Source organism: Lissotriton vulgaris, chromosome 11 (assembly GCF_964263255.1).
Source record: "Lissotriton vulgaris chromosome 11, aLisVul1.2, whole genome shotgun sequence".
NCBI lineage: Eukaryota > Metazoa > Chordata > Amphibia > Caudata > Salamandridae > Lissotriton > Lissotriton vulgaris.
Genome location: NC_141699.1, coordinates 997,421,558 through 997,448,755, shown reverse-complemented (window position 1 = coordinate 997,448,755; position 27,198 = coordinate 997,421,558). Strand labels below are relative to the sequence as shown.

The 27,198-nt window shown below is 44.1% G+C and overlaps 1 protein-coding gene across 1 annotated transcript in view; it reads right to left on the bottom strand.

Annotated features, from left to right (window-relative positions):
• The window catches only part of PPP1R2 (protein phosphatase 1 regulatory inhibitor subunit 2), a 122,250-nt gene that overhangs the window by 30,494 nt on the left and 64,558 nt on the right, over positions 1–27,198 (bottom strand). The window contains exon 2 of the mRNA XM_086944276.1: positions 21,094–21,201. Within this exon, the coding sequence (XP_086800402.1) occupies positions 21,094–21,201 (108 nt within the window). The remainder of the gene's footprint in view (positions 1–21,093; positions 21,202–27,198) is intronic.

The following is a 27,198-nucleotide window of genomic DNA, read 5'->3' as shown; positions in this document are numbered from 1 at the left end:
CCTTAAAATGCAAAAGAAAGCAGCAACCAGGTGCATCGCATTATTAGCTGACGTGACTGCGTAGTGCGCGCGACGGAGAAATGGAGCAGGCTGGTAACAAAACATGTCTGATGAGAGAATGAGGTTGTAAACTTCTACGGCAAATCCCTGCCGCTCTATTGTTCAGCCTCTAAATCTAAGTATAGTCATGGCGGAGGCAAGTCATGGCCAACATCTAGGTGAGCATGACGAATTAAACAAGCTACCACTTTTTCGACTTGAAATCTGGGGTCAGTTGCAGTGAAATAGATTATTTTTTTAGGTCTTTCTCTTTGGTTACATTTGAAACATCTGTATTATTACACCCTATCGTCATTCACATTGCAGTGGTCACAAACACCTGCAAAGGTATGTTCAAGTCTCAACCTTTTTCATCCTCTTAATTCTACCTACAGTTTACTGCTAGAGCACCATTATTTTACTATCTCTGGGTAAACACCAATGGCCCATTTCTGTGCTATCTGTGGTTACACATATAATACCACACCCCTGCTGCTAGGGGGACACAATAAGCCTGCTACTACGGTGTTCAAAGTTATCCTTGGGTTGTGTTATCTCTGCTTCTGGGACTTTGAGACGCACTACTTGAGCGTCTGTGGTCATCCATTGGTCTTGCCTCCTCGAATACAGGATGACATCTTAGTTTCCTGTCCCAGCAGGTGCCCGTTGACTTCATGGGTTCCAAGTTTACCAATTCTGATTGGACCCAGTCTCAGTGCTACATAAACTTACCCAGTTGGCAGAAGACAGATGACAATTGATAAGGATGTTTTGGAAATGACATTCAAATAGGGCACTGCTCCTCACAAATCTCTCCGCTTCAACCAATAATGAAAGTTCAGCTAAATGTTTGATGAGATAACTTTGTAACACGCCTCGGAATCTCACGCACATTACCAAAGTACTTCTCATATACACTGCTATTCAAAAGCATCTATAAGCAATGTAAGGCCTCCAACTAACTGTGGACTCTAAAGAATTTGCATTCTCAAAGTCATCGTACTATTCTGTATGTCTCTCATTGACAGCCAACATTATGACTAACCAGATTTTAGAACTGGTTATTCACTTATCTTATGAAGTTACAATTGGAAACAAGCATTTTCAATGAAATAGGTCTCGCATTTACGCAGTTTGAGCTATTGACATTATAAATAAAAATGCCTTTTATTTATGTTTTGGTTCTTAAAACATAAATAAAAGCCATTATCATTTACAATGCCAATAGTTAAAACTCGCGTACATGCGAGACCTATTGCATTGCAAATGCTTGTTTAACTTGTGTATTTGCAAATGGCATTTTTAGAAAGTGGGCATTTTCCTGCTTTAGCATCCTGTGCCTCTGCCTACCTGTAGAATCCACGTCTGGTTTAGGCTGACAGTTGGGCTGTTTGTGCATTCACTCTAGACAGTCACACAAAGGGAGCGGAGCGGAGGTGTGTCCTGCATATCCTGATTGCCCATCACCATGCTGATGGGCCTCCCTGGCTAGAGTGGTGGGAGGAGTTGTCACCGACACAAGAAAAGGGCGGTGCCTGTCCTCACACAAAGCTGTCTCCAATCCCCTGTAGTGTGTCTGGAGCCAAGTCAGGGCAAGGGAGGATCTGTGCATTACAAAGACTATCCTTTGAAGTATGCCTACTTCAAAGGCGAAAGGGTTATAGGTATTGGACCTGTAAACCCACTTTTTAGAAACCTCCTGGATCAAGAGGAGATTCTGCCAAGAAGAGCTGGAGAAACTGTGGGAGGGGAGTTTCCACTCTGCTTGTTGTGGTGTTGTGCTGACCTGCTACTTGCTGCTTTTGTCTTGGGCAGTGGAAGGACTGAACTTTACTTTCTTATCCTGCTTGTCAAGATTCGTCAAGGGCTTGGGTGTGCTTGCTTCCTGTTGGAAGTTTCTGGAACATCAAAGGCTTCATCTAAAGGTCCTCTGAACTCCTTGGCTGATCGTTCGGACCTGTCAAGTGGTCCCAATGTTAGTTCTAGGACCTTGGAGGTGGTTTGCTGCTTCAAGTATTGAAGATTCATGCATCGCCGCCAGGGCCTGTTTTTCACAAAGTATCAATGACATGCAGTTGAAAAACCCACACATCGCCACAATGCAGCTGAACAATCGACACAGCGCCTGTTGTGCGGCTAAGAGATCACTGCAGCCATAGTCCTGAGCACCATTTCTAAGACTACAATGCAGGCCCAGCTAGACAGCTGAAGGAATCGATCAATCACCTCCCGTAGCTCCAGTTTTACCGCCGCATCGACCCATATACTCCAAATCACAGGTCCACACTGAGATCCCTCACCCTGGTGGCAGCGGTGTGCATATGAACGTGGGCTTCGTATTCAAATAGAAAACAACTCCTTTCTTAGCGGTGAAAAGAATTAATGCGCACTACAAATTGTTTGCTTGTTAATTCATCAGAAGATTATTTGTGCAAGTGGACCATGCCTGGGCAAGAAAGGAGTAGTTTTCGATACAGATATATATATATCTCACGGGACTGGATTTGCAATGAGTTCACAATATATCAGTATATCCTTTGACAGGCGGGAGGGCATTTCCTATTGTCCATTGTTTAATGCTAGCTAGAACGCTAAATGATCAGCCTACTCGTTTTGAGCGGAGAGGATGTCGAGCAGTATTCTTGCATAAATCCACATTCATGTGTCTGTAGGGTATGACAGGACTGGATTTAAAATCAGAAAGCATAATGCCCACCAAAGAGCCAATGTTCTTGACTGCTGCAGTATTCTATATTGTATTTGTGCTCCAGCACTGTGTTTTCGGACTAGGATAATTACCATGCATGCCCCATGCCTTTGACAATTTGGCAAAGTTGCATATTTGTGGCAGAAGAGGCAAACTACTGCCCTTTTTATTACTGGACTAGGACACCAGGAAAGGATGAACAGTGTGCTCAACATACAGAATATCCGATGTTACCACGCACTCATCACAATGTGGTATGTTGCAACACGGTTTTTACAAAGCATTGTTCCCTTACAATGCGTAGTTTTGCCAAATTGTAATTGTAAATTACCATGCAAAATTGGTGGTAAGCATTGTATTTATATATATAAAAAAAACATTAAAATCTACCAGTTCTAGTTTACTGAGCTAACTAGTGCTTGCACCCCAGCAAATCACTGCTTAGGACATCACTAATGACATCATAGACTACGGCCTCCCGACGTGTAGTGTTTTTAATTCAACAATTACATATATTTTTTCTCAAAACAGTTCATTAGCATTTCAAACAACACATGAACATTCCAGAAGAGCAAACAGATTGTGAGCACAAGCTAGCAACGAGAAAAAATTAAAAGGTTGCCAGGAATGCATAATAATCTGACAGGAAGTGGGCATTAGTCACATGTCCCTTGTCTTCGAACCCCTTCACTGCCTCAATCACAGGAGGTTTAAACATACCCTCGATGTCCACCAGTAGTGAGTAATGTATTGTTCGGAAGCCTGACCCAGTCATCCGTAATGCCCTTTCTTGTCTTTCCTTCCGCATAATGTTACCCTGGTGTCTTGCCCAACCACGATCACCGAGGGGAAGGGTGGTTTAGTGCAACTCTAGCTACAGTTTGCCTTTACTCGTAAATATAATCGTAGAGGAATTAAACTCCAAACCCCATCTTCAGGAGTGCGAGGTGGAGAGAGTACCTATCCACCCAATCAAAAGCCTTCTCTGCGTTAAGTGATAGTAGCGCCGCAGGAATTTTCTTATGAGAGGCTTTTTCTATTAGGTCTATGAGCGCTCGGATGCTTTCGGGAGCTTGGCATCCAGGGACTCTAGTCTGGGTGTACCAGAGTGTGAAGCACTTCACTGAGCAGAGTAGCAGGGATTTTTGTGTATAGTTTTGTACCAATACCCAAAAGGGCTGCAGGTCGGTGGGATGCACATCGCCTTACATCCTTGTGGGATTAGGTAGTAGTTCTACCACTGCTTCGCTCATGGTTAGGGATACCATCCCCTCTGCAGTGCAGTAATTGAAGAAGGATGTGAGCTTTTGGTACAAGTAGAGGGAAAATATTTAATTAAATTTGGCCGTAAAACAATTAGGGCCGATGTTGACACACTTCCTTTAAATCCCTAATCTACTCTCCGAGCTTCCGCACCTCTAATTTGCAGAGTCTGACGCGCTCTCAGCTCCAACTGCTATAAAGCACCCTTGTATATTTGTTTTAAATGCATGCCAGACATCAATGATTTTACATCCCCGCCCCCATTATGTTCTAAGTATTCAGTTAAGAGTTGTCCTATTTCGTCTCGCCTGACCTTGTCACTGGGCAGGGATTGGGGTAGCCTCCACTTCCCCGTACGTTTCCTTACTCCCAGGTCAAGCAGGAACAGGACAGGTGTGTGATCAGAGACTGATATGGTTCCAAACTCAGCCAAGTGGGTCCGCCCCACAAGAAAACAAGTTACTTACCTGAATGAATGAAATGAATGAAATGAATGAAATGATCTTTATTCGGATTCAGAAAAAATCCATAAAAGTACATACAGGATGAATCATTTAAAATACATAAAAACATATACAAAAGTTAAAAGTTAAAATACATCCCAATTAGGCATGAGCAGCATATATGGCATAAGGTGCATATTACATGATATAGTATCATAAACAGTTTAAAAAAGCATTCGTAAATTACTGTTTAAATAATACTAGTAACAATGTTTCCATACAGATTATTAAACCTCTATACAATTTATATTTAGAGTTTAAAGTGCGTTATGCATCCAGAGACCATTATGCATGTTCCATACTTGCCCTCGATTTTATACAGGCTTTTATAAAGCAGCTTATAGCAAATATAACATCATCGGTTGGTAACATTTGCAAGAATTTAAATGCCAATTTAAAGTCTCTTAGATTGTATTTTCTGAAAATTGGCAATAGGTAGTGATGGATGTACAATTTATAGTGACCACAGAAGATGAAATAATGCAGTAAACTTTGTCTCCCACCGACAGAACACGGGCATTCAAGCTCTTCTAGATTCTTATTATAGCCGAGTGGAAAGCTCAGTAAATTTACAATACTGCCATCGCGGAACCTAAATAAGAGGCTCCGGTTCCATCTTCCTGTCGGTAATGACAGATATCTACAGGGTTTGTAGGGTTCATTTAAAACAACATTACTAGTCACAGTTAGTGGAAGATATTTAATAATAGCTGGTTTCATTATTTCAATTCTCATGCGTTCCTCTTTGTATAACTCATACAATGCCCGTTTTACATTATTCTTATGGGCGGGCACAATGGTGTTTGGGGAGCTAAACAGGGAACCATGTCCAACACTAATTAGGCTATTCTTGACCGCGTTTAGCCAAGGTATGAGGTTGGATCGTTCATGAGATAAACAATCTAAGATTATGCTACGGGTCAAGGAAGCCGCTGGATTTGTCCATGTTTTTAACCAGAAAAGCGTAGGCCTTGACCTTATAAAATCAGCTATATATGGCAACTTAAGTTCTTGGTGGCAAATAAAGATGGGCGTACAAGAAATACCACCCAATACCTTCCTGCAAAATCTATTTTCCTCTAGCTGCAAAGGCAGGCTATTACAATAACCCCACACTTCGGATCCATATGTCCCAGTTGGCAGACATTGGGTACGATAAATATTTAACAAGGGGGTGATCACATCTGCCGTTCTCGGTTGGCGAAGGGATAAAATTGAGTTAATTGATTTGCCAATCTTATTTCTTGCGTGGGCGGTGTGATGTTGCCACGAGCCAGTGTTGGAAAATAATAACCCTAAATAGGGGAAAGTGCTTGTGCATTTTAATTCATTTTCGCCACTTTTAATTGAAAGAATGTTGTATCTTTTTAAACCACAATTCATGATAAATGATTTTTTAAAATTGGTATTTAAACCTAAATCAGACATAAAAACAACAAACCCTGTAATTAATGAGCGCAACGCATTTGGGGTACGCCCCATCAATACGGCGTCATCCGCATAGAGTAAGGTGGTGATGGGGGACCCATTAATAATTGGGACATCCTTAGTGTTCTTGCTCAGGGCAGGGCTCAGCCCATTAATATATAAAATAAAAAGTAGAGGGGCGAGTACACAGCCCTGCCGGACTCCTCTTTGGATGGAAATGTCACCAGATAGTTCACCTTCATTATTGATGCGTACTTTTGCCTTAAGATCCCTGTGTAAATATGAAAGAAAATATACTAAAGAATCATCTAAACCATATTCCAACAATTGTGACCATAACCTAGAGCGGTTAACAAAATCAAAAGCGGAACTCAGATCCATAAAACCTAAATAAAGTGGGGACTTTTTGACGATAATATATTTGGCCATGATTAGATTCAAGTTGAGACACTGCTCAACCGTACCCACATGGCTTCTAAACCCCAATTGGCTGCAGTGTAACACATTGTTATCCTCAGCCCAATCCCTTATTCTCTTAAATAGTACCCTACCAAGGACTTTTAATGTATTGTCGATCAGCGAGATCGGACGGTAACAGGCCGGATCGGCCCTGTCACCTTTCTTAAATATTGGTACGATAACGCTGTTCGACCAGGTTTCGGGGATGGTGCTGTCGGTCAAATGATTAAATAAGTTACATAATAGGGGGGCCCAGAAGTTAGTTTCCGATTTGATCTGGTCGATAGATAGACCATCAGGGCCAGGGGCTTTATTACTGGCACTGTCAGAGATTGCATCCTCCACCTCAGATATAGAGAAGTTCAGTTGATCAGTATTATTTAAAGACAATATAGAATCTATGCTAGGGGCAGCTATATTGTAAATTTTGGAGAAGTGCTCCACCCAGTCCTCTCCATTTATGTTACAGTTAATTGGTTGGATGTTAGAACCAAAAGACCTGAGTGATTTGACTTCTCTCCAGAACCCTGCGGTGTCTTTTAATAAGACAGTCCGCGTTAGTGACTCCCAATGGTTAACCACTAAAGCCTCAGTTCTTATCCGTAGGGCAAGTTTATATTTAGCTCTTAATTCTCTCACTAGGTTAAAATCCCTAGGGTTTAGTTGTAAGGCCGCCCTCAGTTCCCTATTGGCTTTAGAACACGCAGAATCAAACCAGCGTGGGCTGTGGTCAATATTGGGCCTGGATGGTTTAGAGGATTCCCTTCTCACTGCCCCACAGAGATTGCTAAATGCCCCAATCAATACTTCATCAGTACTCTCAAGAGACAGACAGATGTCTATTAGCATTGGATGCTTTCTGATTACATTGGCTAGAATAGCTTTATTATCCGCCCCTTTCCATATTAGTCTTAGTCTATCGGTAGACAATACCAAATTTTGTGGCCCACTCTCAGTCTTTGATGCAGCCTTTCTTGTCTGAGGATGGTCTAGATGTATTCTAAGCGGATAGTGGTCACTATATGCGCTACAAATAACCTCAGCTTTTCGAATTATGTTACACAGAGATGAACAAAGAAATATATAATCAATCGTGGAGGCGCAGCCTTGGCCTATATAGGTGGGTGCAAATTTAGTTTCAGCACTAGTTCCAGCGATTTCCATAGCATTCACTAGGTTACGTGAGGCTAGTATATTCTTCAATTCCTCGCCATTTTGACACGGAGCACTAGTGCGATACATATGAGCATTAAAATCTCCCCCTATACAAATACCATCATAATGTCCATACTTCAACCCCTCAACGATATCATCAATGAAGCTAAACAAAGACAAGAAGTTTCCGTTGGGATGATTAACAAAATCATTATTATAAAAGTTAATTATACATAAAATCATCCTATTAATGTATTTAACAGCCATAAAACATTTGCCTGGTGTTGGGATCAGTTTGATTTGTACCCCAGGTTTTATCTTGGACCAGATAGATAGCCCCCCGCTTGGCCGTCCCATGGATGAGGCTAAGGCCTTTGAGTTATAACAGCAGAAGCCCTCCATTGTAGGATTAGTTAAACACCAAGTTTCCTGGAGCAACAATAAGTCACAATTAGTGTTCACCCAATCAAGCCATTCTTTGATTTTCAGTTTGGATTTAAGACCCGCTATGTTCCAACTCACAACAGAGAGTACAAAATCCGAGGACTTATGATTCATGGATTGGCCTCTTCCAGGAGTCCCTATCAGGGAATTTGTATCTGCCTGGTTTCCGTTGGTGACAGATGATAAGGAAACAACTGAGTTGGCTGGTTTAATTAGAGAGGGTCAATCCAACATGTCCAACCCTGACAAGGGTGCAAATCTATTAAATGTATTGAAAGGGAAAGCAACTGGCTGGAAATGCATAGCTGGTGGCTGAGGGTACCTGGGTGGAGGGTAGAAATGCATTAAAGGCGGTTGGAATTGCATAGGTGGCTGTCTGTAAAAGTAGCTTAGGGGTAGCATAGTTGCGACCGTGGGAATAGCTGAGCAGTTACCACTTATATTAAGCAAATGTCTTACAGTTCCAGGATTTTTAAAATTAAGAACTACACAATCTCCATCCTTGTCTTTAGGTAGTGGTCCGATCCAAGGCACTCTGCGGGCTGATATGATTTCTCTTGATATGTCATATCCAACCCCTTTATGTTTAGTTAGCCAGTCTATGCATTTATTTCGTAATTGAACCCAGGTTTCCCCCTGATCCTCCCTCAGCACTGGTACTCCTGCCAAAATCAAAACAAACGGGCAGGCATCCGGTGGTAAGTGTAGAGGACGCACCGACCCTTCGTTTTTGCGGGGCTTATTTAACCTTACTTGGGTAGAACCTATGTTATCATTTACAGCTGATGTTGTAGCTGTAATAGGTTGAATAGGGCGGTCATCCTTGCTGGTTGGACTTTTGTTAGTAGTGGCCAGAGGGGTAGTTTTCCTTGGTGCAGGGGTTGGGATGGTTTTAGCAGCTGTACTGGATTTTGCACACTTAGCCCCTACATTAACAGTTCGCGGTTGCATTAAAGGTTGTGTAATGGGCGATGATGATGACGGTTCCAGATTATTCGTTCCCTTGTTCAATGCAATGCAAGCAGCCTGTATTTTAGATGGCAGAGTGTTGCTTAAGGATTCGAGATCCTTTAAAAGACGGTCGGCTCTAATTTGGTCCAGACTAATAGACCCCTTCCTTTTGGCTTCAACATTTTTAACCAGGTTGTCTAATCTGTCCAATCTTTTAAAAACATTATTAAATTGGTTGATCATAAGTTTCTCCACTCGGTTAAAAATAGTGTCTACTATAGTTTCGATAAGGTTCCCATTCTGTTTGGAAAAGTTATAATTATCTCCCATTAGTGTTGTTTGGGTCCAAACAGTATTACAGTTCCCACCGGGGTGATTTATGGGCAAAAAAGGAGTGCTATCTATATCCACTGAGTCTTTTTCCTCCATAGGTACGGTTACCACCCCGAAGATTTTTGTTTGTTCCACAAGCTTTGGGGAGTAGGCTGACTCTTGTTTAGTGAGGGTTGTTTTCTTTTATTAGCGCTTTGCTTAATAATACCTCTTTTCCTTTTTCCCCGTTCTGGTTTGTTACTGCAGGACTCCGTAACATCCAGGGTAATGACATCCCCCTGGGAAACAGGTATGCTAATAGGGATAGTTTCTTTGGACGGAGGTGCCAGTTGGCTAGCAGCCGCCGTTCTTAAAAGGACAGGATCTGTAGCTATGTATGTAACAGTGTTTTCATCCTCCAAAACAATGGGCACAGCTACAGATGGGAGTAGTGGCTTAACCACATTAATCTCGGGGATGATATGGATGTTTCCAGGAGCACTCGATATATTGTTAGTAGTATAAGAGCCCATTGAAAACCTCCTCTCCGTCTCTACAATTTCATTGAAGGCAGTTTCAATTAGTGTTTCAAAAGATGTAATAAGAGAGACTGAGGCAGAGGTATCAGCACCCTGGGAAGATATATCGATATGGGTGTTTATAGTAGTGGAATCGCCCATGTTTGTGCTTGGGTATGACACTTACGGTTGAGGAGATCTTAGGGGGGAGGCCCGCCCGACCACAGTCGTCCACGGACGGCCACAGACGGCCCGCCCTCTGCCCGGGCTCCGCCCGGCGCCGTCCGCGCGCGTCCGCGACGCGGAGGGAGCTCCGCGATTTTGAGCACCTCCTGGTGCGCGGGACAGGAAGTGGTGGTGGTATCCGGCCGCTAGGGATGCTGGGAACCGTAGTTCCTCCCCGCGGCAGCCAAGATGGTATGAGGCGCCGTCAACGGGGATCACCAACGGCGTCAGGAGCCCAGCACCCAGCAGCAGCAAGCACGAAGAAACAGCAGTGCCCAAGGGTAGGTGTAGACACGCTTCTACAAAGGTCCCCGCTCCACCGAGGGAGCTCCGCGATTTTGAGCACCTCCTGGTGCGCGGGACAGGAAGTGGTGGTGGTATCCGGCCGCTAGGGATGCTGGGAACCGTAGTTCCTCCCCGCGGCAGCCAAGATGGTATGAGGCGCCGTCAACGGGGATCACCAACGGCGTCAGGAGCCCAGCACCCAGCAGCAGCAAGCACGAAGAAACAGCAGTGCCCAAGGGTAGGTGTAGACACGCTTCTACAAAGGTCCCCTTACCTGTAACTGTAGTTCTCCAGTATTCGAAGCTTTCATAGATTCACATGCCTGAATAATTCCCCATCGTCGAGATGGGAGTTCCCGGTATATAAAAAAGCAATGCTTAGATAAATAACAAACTGAAAAGAGGCCTAGGCCCAATTCCATTTTGCAACCCATAACTCTTGTTATGCAACAGAGAACAAAATTGTCTCTAAACCAATCAGAACCTCTCACCCTCTAGAACACTCCTGAGAGAACCTTTTGCCCATCAGATTTTCTAGCACTTGTGACTTAGATATCTTTTGTGCCAAAATCCAAAGCTGAGCCTGATCAAGGGGGGGGGGGGGGAGGATGGGTCGCATGTGAATCTATGAACGCTTCCAATACTGGAAACTGCAGTTACGGGTAAGTAACTTGTATTCTTACTCCGGTATTGGAGCTTTCATAGATTCACATGCCTGAATCAGAATAGCGAGCAGTAAAACACAGCACATTTTTTGTGCATAAGACCTGACCCCAGGTATCATATATATACTGAATAACTGCACATTATATACATACATAATCTTTCAAAATTGCAATTATCATAGAACAGAACAATAAAATGTGGATAAGTAACAAATAGAGGAAGAAGGGGTGGTAAAGAGGTTTCTCAGTACTGCTTGTCCCACTGTCACATCCTTCTCAGCAGCCGTATCCAGGCAGTAATGTCTGGTGAAGATGTGCGCACTCTTCCAGGTAGCCGCCCAGCAGATATCCTGGATAGGTACTCCAGCAAACAAAGCAGTAGAGGTGGACACTGCTCTCGTAGAATGAGCACGAACTTGTGCATTCAACGGCTTCCCAGATCCCTGATAACAATATTGTATTGCACTAGAAATCCATGAGAAGAGCTACTTTCCACGATCGAAATTTTAGATCCGCCCTGTGAATTTAATTAAGATAGTACAATGTTCAACTGCCAGAGAGGTGGTGGAGCTCTTATCGGAGGAAAGGTTCGGAATAATCTTTTCATGAACTGTTTGATGATTCTTTATGAGCACAACAATGGCCTTGAGGAAGTTCTTCTGTACCGTCACATAGCGGCGAGATGCACTTTAATAGAAGCATGGGCTAAACCAGATTTTGCCAAAAGCAGAATATATGGATAATTTCATGAGCTGCCGACTTCAAAGGATGAATCTTAAACTCTTGGCACCATAAACAACCTTATCCATTTCATCCTAGATGTTCTGTTTGAACTCTCTGCTCTGGCCTTAGGTAATATATCTCTGCATTCCGATGAAATATCTAAATGTTGAAATTCAGAGTGCTCAGGAGCCAAGCTGCTAAGCGTAGTGATTTCGGATCTGGATGAAGTACTTGTCCTTGGGACATCGTCAAGAGCGAAGGTATCGGTTGAAGGCGAATCAGGTGAACCTCCGACAATAGAAGAAGCTCCGTGAACCAGTGTGGTCGGGGCCACCAAGGGGCTATCAGGATTATTTTGCATGGCTCCTTCTTGATCTTTGTAAGAACGCGTGGCAGGAGGGGAATCGGAGGAAAGGCGAAGGCAAAGACACCTGACCATGCCATCAAAAACGCCTTCCCCTAAAATCCCCGTTGGTGAAGCCAGCTTGCGAAGAACCAGCATTTTTTTGTTCTGAGCAGTCGCGAAGAGGTCCACTGTCGGTTCTCCCCATCTTAAGAAGATGCTTTCTAGGATATCCTGGTGATCTCTCACTCGTGCCAGGTTGATTTGTGCCTGCTCAGAGTGTCCGCTTTGATATTCTGATCCCCTGGAAGATGTTCCGCTTTTAGGGATATTCCGTGTTGAACAGCCCATTCCCATATTTTATAGGCTTCCTGAGACAGGGAGAGTGATCTTGTACCTCCCTGTTTGTTGAGATAATGCATTGCTGTTGTGTTGTCTGTCCTGATTAGTATAGGAGATCCTTGTATTCTCGGTAGGAAAGTCAGCAATTCTAATCCCACTGCTCTGAATTCTAGCATATTGATGTGAAGTTGTTGCTCCTGTAATTTCCAAAGACCGATGACCTGGAGGTCTTGAAAAAAAGCTCCCCACCCTTCCAGGGATGCATTGGTGGTAATCACCAGCAGAGCTGGATCGGTAAGGAAGGAAAGATCCACTGAAATGTATTGTTTTTTGGGTCCACCATGCTATTGCTTGAACCCTGGCTGGTGTGATCTTCACAATGTCGTCGAAGGATCCCTCTGTTGGACGCCACTGCCGATCCAGTTGTTCCTGTAATGGACGCATTTTCAATCGGCAGAAAGGAACGAGAGGGATGCAAGAGGACATCGTTCCTAGTAATGACGTGTAACAGCGTTCTGAAAGACACTTTCTTTTTGCAAATGTCTGGGAAAGAGAGATTAGCTTCAGTTGTCTCTCCATGGAGAGAAACACCTTGTTTACTGTGGTGTCCAGAATAGCCCACAAGAACGTGATGTTCCTTGCATGTTGAAGGGATGACTTCTCCGTATTCAGGCAGACCCAACTTGGCAAACAACTCCACGCATGCCGTGTTGACGACTGAGCCGATGCTCGTGAAGGCGCTTTGACTAACCAGTCATCCAGTTACGGAAACACTTGGTGTCTTTGTTTACTTAGCAAATCCGCCACTGGAGCCAGACATTTCGTAATAATTCACGGGGCTGGTTTGAGGCCGAATGGCAGTACTTTGAACTGGTAATGGTCTCCAGCTACCGCAAAAAGAAGATACTGCCTGTGGGAAGGATGAATGGGGATGTGGAAATATGCATCCTGCAGGTCTAAGGTGGTTATATGATCGCCTTGGTTTAAGAGTAGCAGAATGTCTTGAAGGGAAACCATCCGGAAAGATTGCTTCTTGAGATGAGTATTTAGATATCTCAGGTCCAGAATAGGACGCCATTGGAGAATATTCTTTCGGACTAAGAAAAAACGGGAATAAAATCCCCTTCCTCTCTGGGAAATCGGCACTGGTTCTGTTGCTCCCTTTCGGAGCATTGCCCGAATCTCCAGGGGCATCGGATGGAGATGCTTGACCTCTTGACGTGTCGGAGGAGTACAAGGGGGGAGTTGAAGGAATTTTAGAGTATATCCGAATTGTATTATATTGAGGACCCATCGGTCTCTAGTTATGTTTTGCCATTGATGAAGATGAGAAGCAATTCTTCCACCCAGGGGAATTTGTGGAGGGAGGGGGATATGTAGCCGTATCCTGAAGGTTGCCATTGTCTTCTGGAATTGTCCTTTCCTTGACGTCCTCTTCCTCTAGGGGCAGATTTTGTATAGCCCCATGCCTGTCGTTGACCATACTGTTGAAGGAATGGCTGAGAAGATGTGGAGTAAGAGAGGCATCTGCCCTGTTGGTATCCTCCTCTATATGATGCTTGGCCTCTACCCCTAGCCCCTCGAAAGGGCACCTTCCGGTACTGTAGTGTTCCTAGGGCCTTTGCTGTACCTATATCCTTCTTGATACATTGAAGCGCATCATCCACATGTTTCGCAAACAAGTCTTCCCCATCGAAGGGAAATTCCAAGATCCTATTTTGGACCTCTGGTCTAAAAGCTGTTGCTCTCAGCCATCCCTGAAGGCGTACCAGTGGCGCTTCTCCAAGAGATCTGAAGGCCGTGGTCGCAATGTCCATCGCGCAATCAATGACTTCAGCTAAAGCCCTTTCTCCCTCTTGAGGGATCTTCTTGACCTCCTGTCTACTATCCTCAGGAATCAGGTCTATGTAAGGTGTCAGGTCACACCACATTTGCCTATCGTACCTGCCCAGAATGGCAAGGGCATTCGCAGCTTTAACCAGAAGAGCAGACATGGACGAAAACCCATTCCCTGCATTATCCAAGCGCCTACCCTCTCTGTCGGGAGGCGTTGTAAAAGAAGCGGACTGATTTTTTGATTTCTGTTGTGCCGCTTGGGATATAAAAGAGTCCGGTTTGGGACGGCCCACTAAACCAGCTGGTGCGTCTAAAGGAGCTTTATATTTCTTCTCCAGTCTGGCGAGCACTGGTGTGACTGTTGCCGGTGTCTTCATGACCTTCAGGCCTTCTTCCCAAATATGGCTAACGATCAGAATAGCACGAACGGATTTCCGGTATGGCTCCTTGAAATCGTACAAGAAACACTCTGTTTGGGAAGTTGACATCGGAAGTTCGAACCTCTTCTCAGCTCTTTCCATCAGATTATGGAATCGCCGATGTCCTTCGGTAGAGAATCCATAGGCACTGGAGAGGGAGAAGAAGGCGATGGAATAAGGTAATCATCCCATTCCTTGACAGGGTCCGTTATCTCTCCCTCCTCTTGGTCATTATCCGTGGCGACTGGATCCTGCCGAAGCATTGGCTGTGGGGATCTAGGCAAGGGCTCTGGCAGTAACTCCCTGCTTCTAACTGGAGTAGTAGGAATAAAGCGTGGGCGCAGATCCGCTAACACTACTTCTTGAGAGGCCGGAGTTGGTGAAAACCTCTTTAAGTAGTCCGCCAGCATAAACTGCAGATCCATCATTAAGGAAGACTGCATGCCAACCATCTCTTCCTGGTAGCCCTGGGGATAATGTTGTTGGGAGGATAATGATGCTCTCCATATCCCTCCTCAAAGTCATTCTCCTGGCACTTTAGATGCAATTGTGAGAGGCTACTCGTATAGCCAAAGGGGCCTTCATCCTCCTCCTCCTCCTCCTCTGAAACCTGCTCTTCTAGGAGGTGTGATGGCACAAGAGGTGTATTCTTGCTTGGTGAGGTGATTCCTGACATAATCCTCCTCATCCTGGTAATTTCCAGCTTTTCTGGAATTGTTTCCCCTCGTCGACGAGCCCGTCAATGAGATCGCCGACGACACCCTCGTCGTCGATGCAGCCGTTGACACCAACCACAATGTCTTATCCGTCGTCGACAACATAGTTGCAGTCGTCGTTGCCGTTGACCATCCCGTTGTCGACTATCCCGTCAAAACTGTCGTCAATGTGTATATCAGATGCTGCGGGTAGGAGGCATTTGTTGCAGCACTTTCCTGGAAGGAATTTAGAGAGCCTTAGTGGTGTGAAGTAGGCACGATGTACAGTGAACAGGTGGTTTCGCCTCAGCCACGCTGGTTTTACCGTTTTATAGAGGAAGGAGAATGATCTGGTCCAAAGGTCATGCTGTACACTCATGTCTTGGCCCCATAACTCCTCAAAAAGAGAAAAATCCCCATCCACCTCCTCTAGTAGTGTCCAGTACCATAGTGCTACTTCCTTTCTACCCCCTTGCTTCTCTACCATGTTCTTGGAGTGCCCACATCTATCAGATTTCTGGGATAAAATTAAGGTCACCTTGGATTCAATCCTTAAAACATCAATAGCCATCACTCTGCCGCTAATAATTTTTGGGCTGGACGACTCGGTATCTGGGCCAGCAAAGAGTTTCCTATTCTACGCAATCTTGCTCGCAAGAAGACAGATCTGTAAATATTGGGTCGACTCCAAGGTTCCGTCCCATGCTGGCTGGTTAATGTCACTATACGATACATCAAAAGTGGACATGGCAAGAACATGCAGTAAACTTAATCTCACATTTTGGAATCTGTTGGAGCAATGGCGATAACATCGACCATTTGAACGCCCGGGGTTTTTTTTTTTTTTTTTTTTTCTTTCCCCGGGTCCGATGATTATGCCCATATACTCCATGGACATGGTGGTGGTAGGGCGAGATAATTAGACAACCACCCCAGTCCTGCAGGCAAACAGGCGCCTAAGATGGAGCAATCAAAAATTCCTTGTATAACATCTTCCGCCAATCTGGTACATTTGTCCTAAACTTGGTCATGAGAAGGTCCCAGTCTGTTTTCTAAAGGACTCATATGGTGGTCGGTGCATATATTTCTCCTTATAGGAGCAAGGGATGGCAAATGAGGACAAAAAAAAAAAAAACTGTTGTCAATGATGAAGTCGACTGTTGATGCTATCGGCGCCGAAACGATCATCGACTGTGGCCCCGAATCTATCATCGACTGTGACGCCGTCGACGGGGAGCCAACCGTAACAGGCAGTGAAGGCTTCTTCGAAATGAGCTTTACTTCAATCTTCCAATAGGAAATAATAAACAGTCAATTAAATATGCATGCACATTGCATTGCTAGCAAGGGAAAAAGGAGACTCTCTAATACATTTTCAAGCAAGGTAGTAAATCATCTTGTTTTATGAAGTAGAATTATGGTCGGAATAATACAGTTATAAGCAGCACTGCATATATTCAAATTAGATGACAACCAAAAAGAAACTTGGTGCTCTACAAAAGTGACTGTGGTGCAGGTGGCGACGCAAGTGAAGAAGTGAAACAGCAGAAACGGCGCACTGTGAGAGGGTGCAATTATCTACAGTGAGTGGTTCAGATCATGTGACAAAGTGAAATCACAGATACAATGTTATATTTCCATTTTTTGTTTTTAGGAACCTGTGGAGTCGATCCTGTTGACAATGCTGTTTTTGCTGATTTGACCTCAGGAGGCACTGATAAAGGCTTCCGGAAGCCTTGTTCGACTTGAGGGGGTGATTTTGACAGCTCAGAATTGGTCTTTTTGTTTGGCTTTTCCCCCGAAGCATGTCCCTTACTCTCCTTTTCTCGAGCTTGAGGAGGTTTTGAGGGACTGTGCCCTGAAGATCCTTGAGCGGTCTTTGTGAGGGCCTTCGCAGGACGTTCCTCTGAGGAATGAGCATGAGGAGATTTCGTTCTTTTCTGAGATCTTCTATATGCACAAGAGGATGCCTCCTCACTATCACTGGTAATAACCTTCTTTCTGGCCTTTAACTTTAACATACCTTACAGTCTTTAGCTTGATGGTCCGGATAAAGACAGTAAATACAAACAGCATGAGGGTCGTCAGTGTAGAACCTCTTCTTGGAACAGGTGGCACAGGCTCCAAATAAACCCTTTTTCTCTTTTCCAGACACTCTTAGAAGAATGAACTAGTAGGCAGCAATAAAGATTATAAATTCAGATGAAATCCACATAACAAAATTACCACTCAAGTAGAAAGAAAAGATTTTGAGCAGAGCTCAAAGGAGACTCCCTAGCACAACGTGCTGTAGAAAAACTGAGGGGCGAAAGGTTCTCTCAGGAGTGTTCTAGAGGGTGAGAGGTTCTGATTGGTTTAGAGACAATTTTGGTCTCTTTTACGTAACAAGAGTTATAGGTTGCAAAATGGAAATGGGCCTAGGCCTCTTTTCAGTTTGCTATTTATCTAAGCATTGCTTTTTTATATACCAGGAACTCCCATCTCGACGACAGGGAATGATTCAGGCATGTGAATCTATGAAAGCTCCAATACTGGAGTAAGGGAGCTGCTCACTAGTATATAATCTATACACGAAGGAGTGTGATGGACATTGGAGTAAAATGTATTGTCTTATACTTTCAACCCTACGGTAAGAACTGCGCGTATGTGGACAGCATAACCGCTGGGATGGTGCCAGACTGATTCCGTGCACCCCTTCGGTATATGTCGTCCTGCAGCCCAGCTAGATCACAGTGCCCCCATAAGTACCTCTAAACCTAGGCGGGTACCAAATGGTTCTGGAAACCACTGAACATGGCAACCCGGATCCACCAGGAATCGTAGTAACAGATCTATAACCCTTATGCTCAGTCACTTATGCTCTCTTCCTCTCAGAGAAATATATAAGGAATACACAGTGGGAAGTGTTCTATATTTATTGAGCCAATCTGATTCTTGTATAAAATATATGTGTTGCAATGATCAACAGACAGAAGCAAATGAACGTTCTTAGAAGTACTAGGATAGGGAACAGAATAAAAAGTTACACCATTGTGCTAAAACAAAGTATATATGCAATTGTATAAAACAATACACAAATCTGGCGTACTCCTACTATGTGTTCCCTAACCTAAGTATCTGGAGCAGGTGTATATGTTCTGCCAAGAATCCCTGAACTGGATGATCCAACTCCTGTTACCTGAATGGGAAGAATGTAGGTCCCCATCGTGGTAAGACCTGGACACCCCTCGTAGAGATATCAGCAGGCTGCCGGGCCGAAGCATCAGCATGTAGAGACCTCGCCAGGACAGCAAGTCGCTCCTCTGCTAACACCCGGAAACTGATGTTTATTTATAACAAAAGGCATCCTTGCCTTGGGCCGAGATTTTGATGAGGCTGCCATTGTTTGTGTGTTATAGATAGCTCTGTTGCCATATGTACAAAAACAACAAGCACATTTGCACAACATATGTATAAAGCATGTCGGATGTATGTGCCTTGTTTAGTTCTCACCAGGCATCCTGCAGGCCCAGCCCTGCTATTCCTTTTTAATATTCTTAGAGGAGGCTCCTTCCTGGGAATCATGTCTCCTTCTCTATCTGGGTGTGGGTCCCACACCAGATTAAGGCCCCCAGTCAGGATGAGTTACCCCTGTGCCGCCCCTGCCAGTCTCTCCAGTAGATTGATCAGGAATGTGTTCTGAGCTGTATAAGGTGCGTAAACGATGGGTAACGTGAAAGGGTGAGCTATCAGAAGACATTTGCTGTCTTAGTCTGTGTGTACTTGTGAGACTGACATTGGAAGATTACGCCTCATGTATATGGCCACTCCTCTTTTAGTGTTAGCCAAAGATTGGTAACTCGTGGGGTATGCCCTGTACTTTAATTTCCCATGGTCTTTGAGTAGGAGGTGGGTATCCTGGAGGTATAGAATATCTGGTTTTTGCCAGATGGCACCTTAACAATTGGGGGAGTTCAGTCCCCAGGTGTTAAACGAAACTATCTGTAACATTGTCGTATTTGAGGCAGCAAATGTCACATGCTACAGGGCTGGTGGTTGGTCAAGCAAAGTGACTGTAGTGGATCTCGTGTCAGTACCTACCGCCGGAACAAATCCAAACCCCAACATAACCACACTATAAGAAATACATGTGTATGAGGTCTATCCACTCCCACTGATCGATGATCAGTAACACCCTAACGTCCCTACGGGTGTGGTACAGGGAGGCTCTCCTAGTCTTCCATTGCGTCCCCTGACACACCCGTTCCGGAACAATATCAGTCAGGCAAGGGCACTCCGCTAGACTGAATTCACTAGGTCTCCCTCCTGCTCTCCGCAGAACCTGCTGATATTAAGGGTTCTTCATGTTGTCCATGTCCAAGCTATGAATCGTGCAGTGGTACGTTTGGTAGGTGTTAATTTTAGTCTCAGAATGTGGACTTCAGTTCTTGCTGGTGCTGCTCCTAGCTCTCTGGGTTTGGTACCTGTCCACTACGAGTTCCAGCCAGGTGTCTCTGTCATGCCTCATGGTCTGTTCTGGTCTAGACTTAAAGTTTGGGTAGAGAAGGATCATAAGGTCCACTCTGGTGTGGGGGCCAAGAAAGTCCTAAATCCACCACTCGCATAGGTATCAAGTCTTTGTCGAGCCAGAGCGGTTCCGGATCCTCTGGAGCTTCCATCTCTGTTAGTCTTTAAGCCCTTTTCGTGGCCTGCTCCGTGCCTAGGGAAGCTTTGGTTCATCTCGTAGAGATTAATCAGATGGGTGGGTTTGGTCCACTTCAGAGCATTGCCCTTCGTATAGTGCACATGGATGGCATTTTTTTCTCCAGTGCTCCTGTGGAGTGCTCCTGGTTCTCGGTCTGAAGTGAACTAGTACTTTCCTGTATTGTCAAGACCGAAGCCCAGTAATAAGGCCACTCACTGCACCTCGGAGACAGTATATAGTTTGTCTCCTAGCTCGAAGGCGAGCCCAAAGGGGGTATACCCATTACTACCGGAAGCCGTCTTCTGGGAGCTTCCTGGTTAAAGGCCAAAATGCTGCCTTTCATAGTAGTGTGAGCTGGGCAACCTCCTAGAAGACAGTGTAAGAGTAATCTTGGAACCTCATCTCACCAACTTTTCTGGCTTCTTGCAGAGCGTTTTCTTTTTCAAAGAAGTAGTGGAATTTGATGAGCACATCTTGTGGTATCTGTTGTAGTGTTTGTCTCTTGGGGCCCACTCGGAGCACCCCGTCGAACCGCACCTCTGGATGGTCGTTGCCCAGTAAAGAAGATAACATTCTGATAACGCAATGTTTGAGGTTAGCGTCCTGGACTTCATCACTAAGGCTCCAGAGCCATAGGTTCTCTCTCCGGGAGCAGTTCTCTAGGTCCTCTGGTTTGTTGCTGGCACTTTTGAGTAACTCCTCCAGTGCTGCACAAATCTCTGCAGTTGCGATTTGATCAGTCATGAACATCGCCAGTCGATTCACTGTCTCCAAGATATATTGGAAACAGACACTTGCGTCCTTTTCAATTCATCAAAAATTCAAATGTTTTTAATGAGTCATTTAATTCCTTTTTTGCAATGAGGTTTTCCCACTTGCCTTTTCATGGGCAGTTCAATTTATAGATCTTTCACATCTTTGTTTACAAAATAGTAATTGATTGCATCAAGCAATTGCTATCCCCTATATCCATCTATCCCTGATGCAAGACATGCAAGCATATCACTGTTCTAGAGCTTCTTAGGTCAGATATAAAACAATTATATAATTAGTTCTTGGTCAATTCAGGAATATGATAAATATATATTTTTTAACTACCTGTGGTATGGTGTGCTGGGTTCATCTATCTTCATTAAGCCATAGTCTTTATCTGATGGATGGTATGTTGCAAGAATGTTCATTTCATCCCATTTTTGGGATTTCTTACTGAAACGAAAGAAAGAAACCAAATCATAGTTAGCACCCAGAACATCCGCCCATCAATTAGGTCTCTGAACAAGACAGAACAAGAGGAAAACATTAAAATTGTCTCATGAGCCCCCACCCCTCCCATCTAAGCATGTATGCATTCTGAAAAATTCCTGGGAGCAGAGAATTTCTCAGCAATAGTACAGAAGTTAAATCTACATAGGCCCATTTTTTAGTCAAGATCCGCCAGACCTTGAGCACAGCACAGAGGGTCTTAAAATGTACCTTATTATAATAGCTGGGTTTGGTGAACCTTAAACTCATCCTAGCTTCTTCTCCAATTAGTAACTCATGAATGGAGGGCACATAATCTCCAACACCATAGCACTGTGTAATTCCACCTAAAAGGGAGTGCATATACTGTAGCGCAGCGCCCAATTAGCATGGTTTAAAACTTGGGACAGCCCAAACCCGTCCCTGGCAAAAGTAATTCATTTAATTGCTCTTCTGGTTTTTGCATATGACCAGATAAATCTAGAAACCATATTATCCATAATATGAAAGCAAAAGGGCTCACACTCATGGGGATGGTCCTAAAAAAAAAAATATAAAACCTTCGGCACAAAAAATCATCTTAATCACATTGCATCGGCCAACGATTTACAAGTGTAAATTGTCCATTCTCCAGCGGTCAAATTTTGCTTTCTGAATGACTGAAGCAAGATTGGCCTCCATGATCTGATCCACCTCTGCAAATATTTTAACACCCCAGATAAGCTGCTTGATCAACAATACATGCATCATGCAAATGTAGAAGACTGTTGCTACCAGTTGTGTAATATTTAGGTTGAGAGAGTATGCAGAGATTCTGCCGAAAGCCAGTGCCTCTTCTTCTACTGCCAACATTGCTTCATCCGGATCAGATGTTACAACAGCAATGTCATCACCATAAGTGAGAACTCTGGTGTCCCACTCGTGCTGGTGCAAAAGCCCAATTGCAGTGTGAGCTTCAAGTTTCCGGATGGAGGGGTCAATATATAATGCAAATAATAGAGGAGAACATCCCTGTCTCTCAATACGTATCTGGCCTGACTGACCTCTCAATCTGCAGGCCTGAGCTACATGTTTACGGTACACTGCCTGAACTGCCTTGATGTACCTAACCCAATGCCAAACCACCCCATAACTGTCCACAGATAATCACAGGATACCCAGCTAAATGCTTCTCTGCATCCAACAGGGCTAATGCCATGGGATCCCTGGATACGGTCGTCGCATCTTACAAAGCAACGACTAGACGGATATGATCCATCGTACCTCTCCCTGGGACAAAGCCATGCTGTCTAGCAAAGACAACCCTGACAGTGATCTGACTTGATCGTGTGGCGAGAATTTTTTAATATAACTGAATGTCGCTGGTAATAAGAGTGAATGGGCAAAAGGACCCAGAGTCATCCCAGGGATTCCTATTATTTTTAAAAAAACTACAATGTTAGCAGTCAACCAAGAATCTGGGGAAGACTGTCTCCTTGGTATCTGCAAAATTAACTCCACCCCCCCCCCCAGCCCAAAGGAGAGAAAAAAACCTGTTAAATTCTAGGGGGAAACTGAGCATATCCCCCTTACATCAGCTTTAAAAGCCTCCAAAGACTTTACTCATCCACCGGTCTCAGACAATTCTCCTCCTTGCTCCAGGTCTATAATGCAAAAATTCCAGCAGTTTTATCATTCGCAACAGAACACATCCCAACAAAAAAATGGTCTCAAATAGATGTTAAAGAAGGGAAAATCCTGCGGAAGTTAATCAGGATGTCGCAAGCAGTTCCGGTCCAAGCTCTTAGGTTAGAACTATCGTTAGTTAGTTCTTATGCCAGAGGGATCACAAACATAATTTGATGGGCATATAACCTGGTTCATGCCGATCCAGGAACACTTAGAGCACTGTTAAAAACAGAGTCACTGGAGCAAGACTCTCCAAAGTATATATTTGGTAAAAACCTAAGTAATGCTTTTAAATTAACATCAGTCTCCCTAGAAATGTTAAAATCTTGGAAACCAGTTCAGCTGAAACTCTGCTTGAAGCACCTAACACCAAGGCTAAGCATGGAACTTGATATTCAACACTGCTCCAGGCTCCTAACATACAGTTAGCGGACACAATAGTTTTTAAAAAAACGCAACCATATATCTTTTTAAATCTAAATCATGGAGTAAGGCAAACTATTCTTCAAGTACGGCTAGGAATATTACCGCTGAAATCATACACTTCCAAGTGGTCATCAAAACAAGGAGGGACTAATCTCTGTGACTTATGCAAAGGTGGGGTGCAAGATCTAGAACACGTTCTGTTTGTATGTCCAAGTGAGACCTTTGTAGCAACCAGGAACAGATATATTATCCCGATCAAAACAGAATGTAATATAAATTCGGTCCAGATGTTGATTTCCCTCTCCAATGGTCCACCCAATGAATTTGTGTGTATTAACATGTATAATTTTCTTAAGTCTTTTTTAAAATTATATTAATGTGATTATAAATTTGTTGTTCTCGTAAAAGAACTGAATCAAATAAATTATTTCATTTGAGTTCATATTATTTCATTTCATTTCATTTCCCAGACTGCACTAATTTGGGCATTCCCTCTGTTAAAACAAAAGAATTCGGGGATCCAGGTACTCATATGTGCAACATAGTCCTCATCCATAAGTAGGCCTCTCTCAAAAGACCAATTCATTGTAATTCTACCAAGGCCGGCAAACGGAAACTCAAATACCAAAAGGAATATGATCGGACATAACACAAGGGTATATTTCGAGTTGACAGCCCTGAAGTAAAATAAGAGTACATCAGGAAGAAGTCCAACCGAGCTAACATCCGATGGGGTGCCGAGAAGTAGGAATAACCAAGATTTGGGGCTTTTATTTTGTCCCAAGCATCCACCAATTCCGGATCCCTCATCAAGTTGCACATGGCCCTAAATGATTTTGGTTTTCGGGCCAGAATAATTACCGGTTTCCCCATAAGGGAGACCGTCGGCCCAAGGGAAGAGGAGTTGGCCTAACGGCTCGGGCAGTCGACCTCGAATCTGGGGAACTGGGTTAGAGTCTCGGCAATGACGCTGAACATCCTGTGATTCTGGGCAGATCCCTTAATCTCCCTGTGCCTAACAAAAATGAATGTGTCCTCATGTAATGCAAATGGTGCTATGTAAGGCGCTCTGATACCCGATTTGGGTCAAGTTTGCGCTATATTAAACTCTGTAAAAACATTTTTTTTTAAAAAACACATCCCAACAAACTATACATGGGGCTGGCCACAATGCTAACTCAATAGCTATGAAATCTAAAATGGTGGGATCATCTAAAACTGGCACGTATATAGAACAAGATTAGGGGGTGTGGGGAGCACTCCTGCTTTCTCTAACTGATCCATCCGATATTAACATGTTCCTCCATAGCGTGCTGGTCGGATTAGTGCCAAAACCCTGCGACACCTGTTATAAAGCGAATAAAGGGGGCAACATTGCCCCGCCGGCCGCACAATTGCTTGATGCCATCTGGCAATAACTTCATTATTTCACCAATATTTTACCATCATCCATAATTAATCCATTTGTCCAAAAGTTTTCTCATCTTTAACTTCAGTCCACACACGGGATCTTTATGCCTTTTTCAGTTTTCTAATGAGAATGCTGTGCCCATCCAGGCCTCTTGCACAAACACGACAGATGCAGGGGTTCTTCAAAAACAGCGTTTATTAGAAAAAACAATGCATTTCAAGCATCAAGTGCTCTTCGTCAGGGTACGCTGTTTCTGGCGTTTTCACCACTCTGTCAGCCCTGTTCGTTTCTAACGAACAGGGCTGACAGAGTGGTGAAAACGCCAGAAACAGCGTACCCTGACGAAGAGCACTTGATGCTTGAAATGCATTGTTTTTTCTAATAAACGCTGTTTTTGAAGAACCCCTGCATCTGTCGTGTTTGTGCAAGAGGCCTGGATGGGCACAGCATTCTCATTAGAAAACTGAAAAAGGCATAAAGATCCCGTGTGTGGACTGAAGTTAAAGATGAGAAAACTTTTGGACAAATGGATTAATTATGGATGATGGTAAAATATTGGTGAAATAATGAAGTTATTGCCAGATGGCATCAAGCAATTGTGCGGCCGGCGGGGCAATGTTGCCCCCTTTATTCGCTTTATACGTATATAGAACAAACAGCAGAGCTTAGCTCAAAACCGCAGATATCCTTATGGGCCAATATCACAATTCTTTGGGTTCTAGTGCCTCTGGAGTACATGTTATTACTGAGAATTCGAGAGATTTCAGTATTTTCTTCCCAGCCCCCTCTACGTGTGGCCCTTGGAGACAGCGAATATCGGTGCACAAGATCTTTAACTCTTCTGCCACTTTCTGTCTTTTAGGCACATCATTCAGGCCACAGATAATTGAGGTAATGCGCAACTCAGACAGAAGTCACATTATGACAAGCTCACCAATTAGGATTTCAAACCACTAAATCAGCCATCTGTCTTCTCTGAATCATCCTTTCTTGCCTTCCCAGCCTTTCCTGATCAGAAAACCTTTCCTGGAAAGTTGGTTCTCCTGCTGTGTCGTGCTCCCTACCCCAATCGCCCTGAAGGAACCCCCCCCCCCCCCACCCCATTCGCTAGCGCTGGGAGGCCTCCGGGTAGCCATGCGTTCTATAAATGCTCTTCCATTCAATTCCATTCCCACTCCGGACCCCCTCTGAACCTACCCCCTCATCGTTGCCTCCCAGCACCCTCATCCCCCACCCCCACCCCCTCCCATGCCCAACCCTGCAAAGCAATCAGACCACCCATGGTCTGAACAATGGCTCCCAGGCAGACACCCCAGCCCCTCCCTCCAGCTCTTCTAAACTAATGCCCATTGAAAAAGGAGAGGAAAAAAAGGCAGCAGAAAAGTAAACACGAGGTGGTGAAAAAGTCCCCTCCCCCAAGAAGAAAAGACAAGATTTTTTTTTTACAATAACCTAGTATAGTGATTTTAACATTCTTCATGTGTGCAAAAGCTGATTAATGAATAATGAGAGAAGGCTCAAAGCGTTATTGATGGGGGAGATCCAAAGCCCCCACCCCCTACAATACCAATATTTAACAGAATGTGTACCTCATACTCTTTAGAAAGGGTTGCAACGACAGGCAATACATCCCCTAAACACCCATAGAAAGTTCAGTCAAAAACTCTTTGGCCTTGAATTAAGATACAAAAATTCTTATTTTGCCTGTAAAGTTAATCTTCAGGCAGGTGGGGTTAATCAAAAAGGCTTCTGCTCCAATAGCTTGAAATGGATTAATGAGCTGTCTTAATCTCTATCTCCGATCAACCGTAACATGGCAAAAATCTGGGCATACAAAAAACGACTGACCATTGAAACTGCACCTGGCATCAAGATGGCCTTCTTGAATATTGCTTGCCTCAAAAAGAAGTTTACAAAGTACACAAGAACCACTATACGGCAACTGGCAGTGTCCTCTGCTGGCTGTGCCTTTTTCTCGAGCATCAGGGGAAAACGATGTACACTTTGCCCTTCCGAATCCCAGTCGCATGAAACTAATTCAGGAATGGCACCTTTGAGAAGATCCAATATGCAGACCCTAATATCACTGCCCTCTACCCCTTCTGCCAAGCCATGGAATCTTAGGTTAATCTCCCACTGGCGGTTCTCAGAGTTCTCAATTCTCAACATTATGTCAGATATTTGAGAGTCATGAGTTTCCACGTGGCCCTTAATGCCTCCAAGAGAAGATTCCACCAATACCGCTCGCTCTTTGACTGAGGCCAACCTTCCCCAATTTTGACACCACTCCAGAATTTTTTTATTGCACCCTGCAGTTTCTTGTTTCCGAGCCAGGCCTTCCGACTGTCATTCCGTTTTTCCGCTTGGTTCTCCTTTATAGAGCTATAAATGAGCAACAGCAACTCCAGATGTGAGTCCTGTGCTCACTGTGCCACTGGATTCAGGCTAGCCTGGCT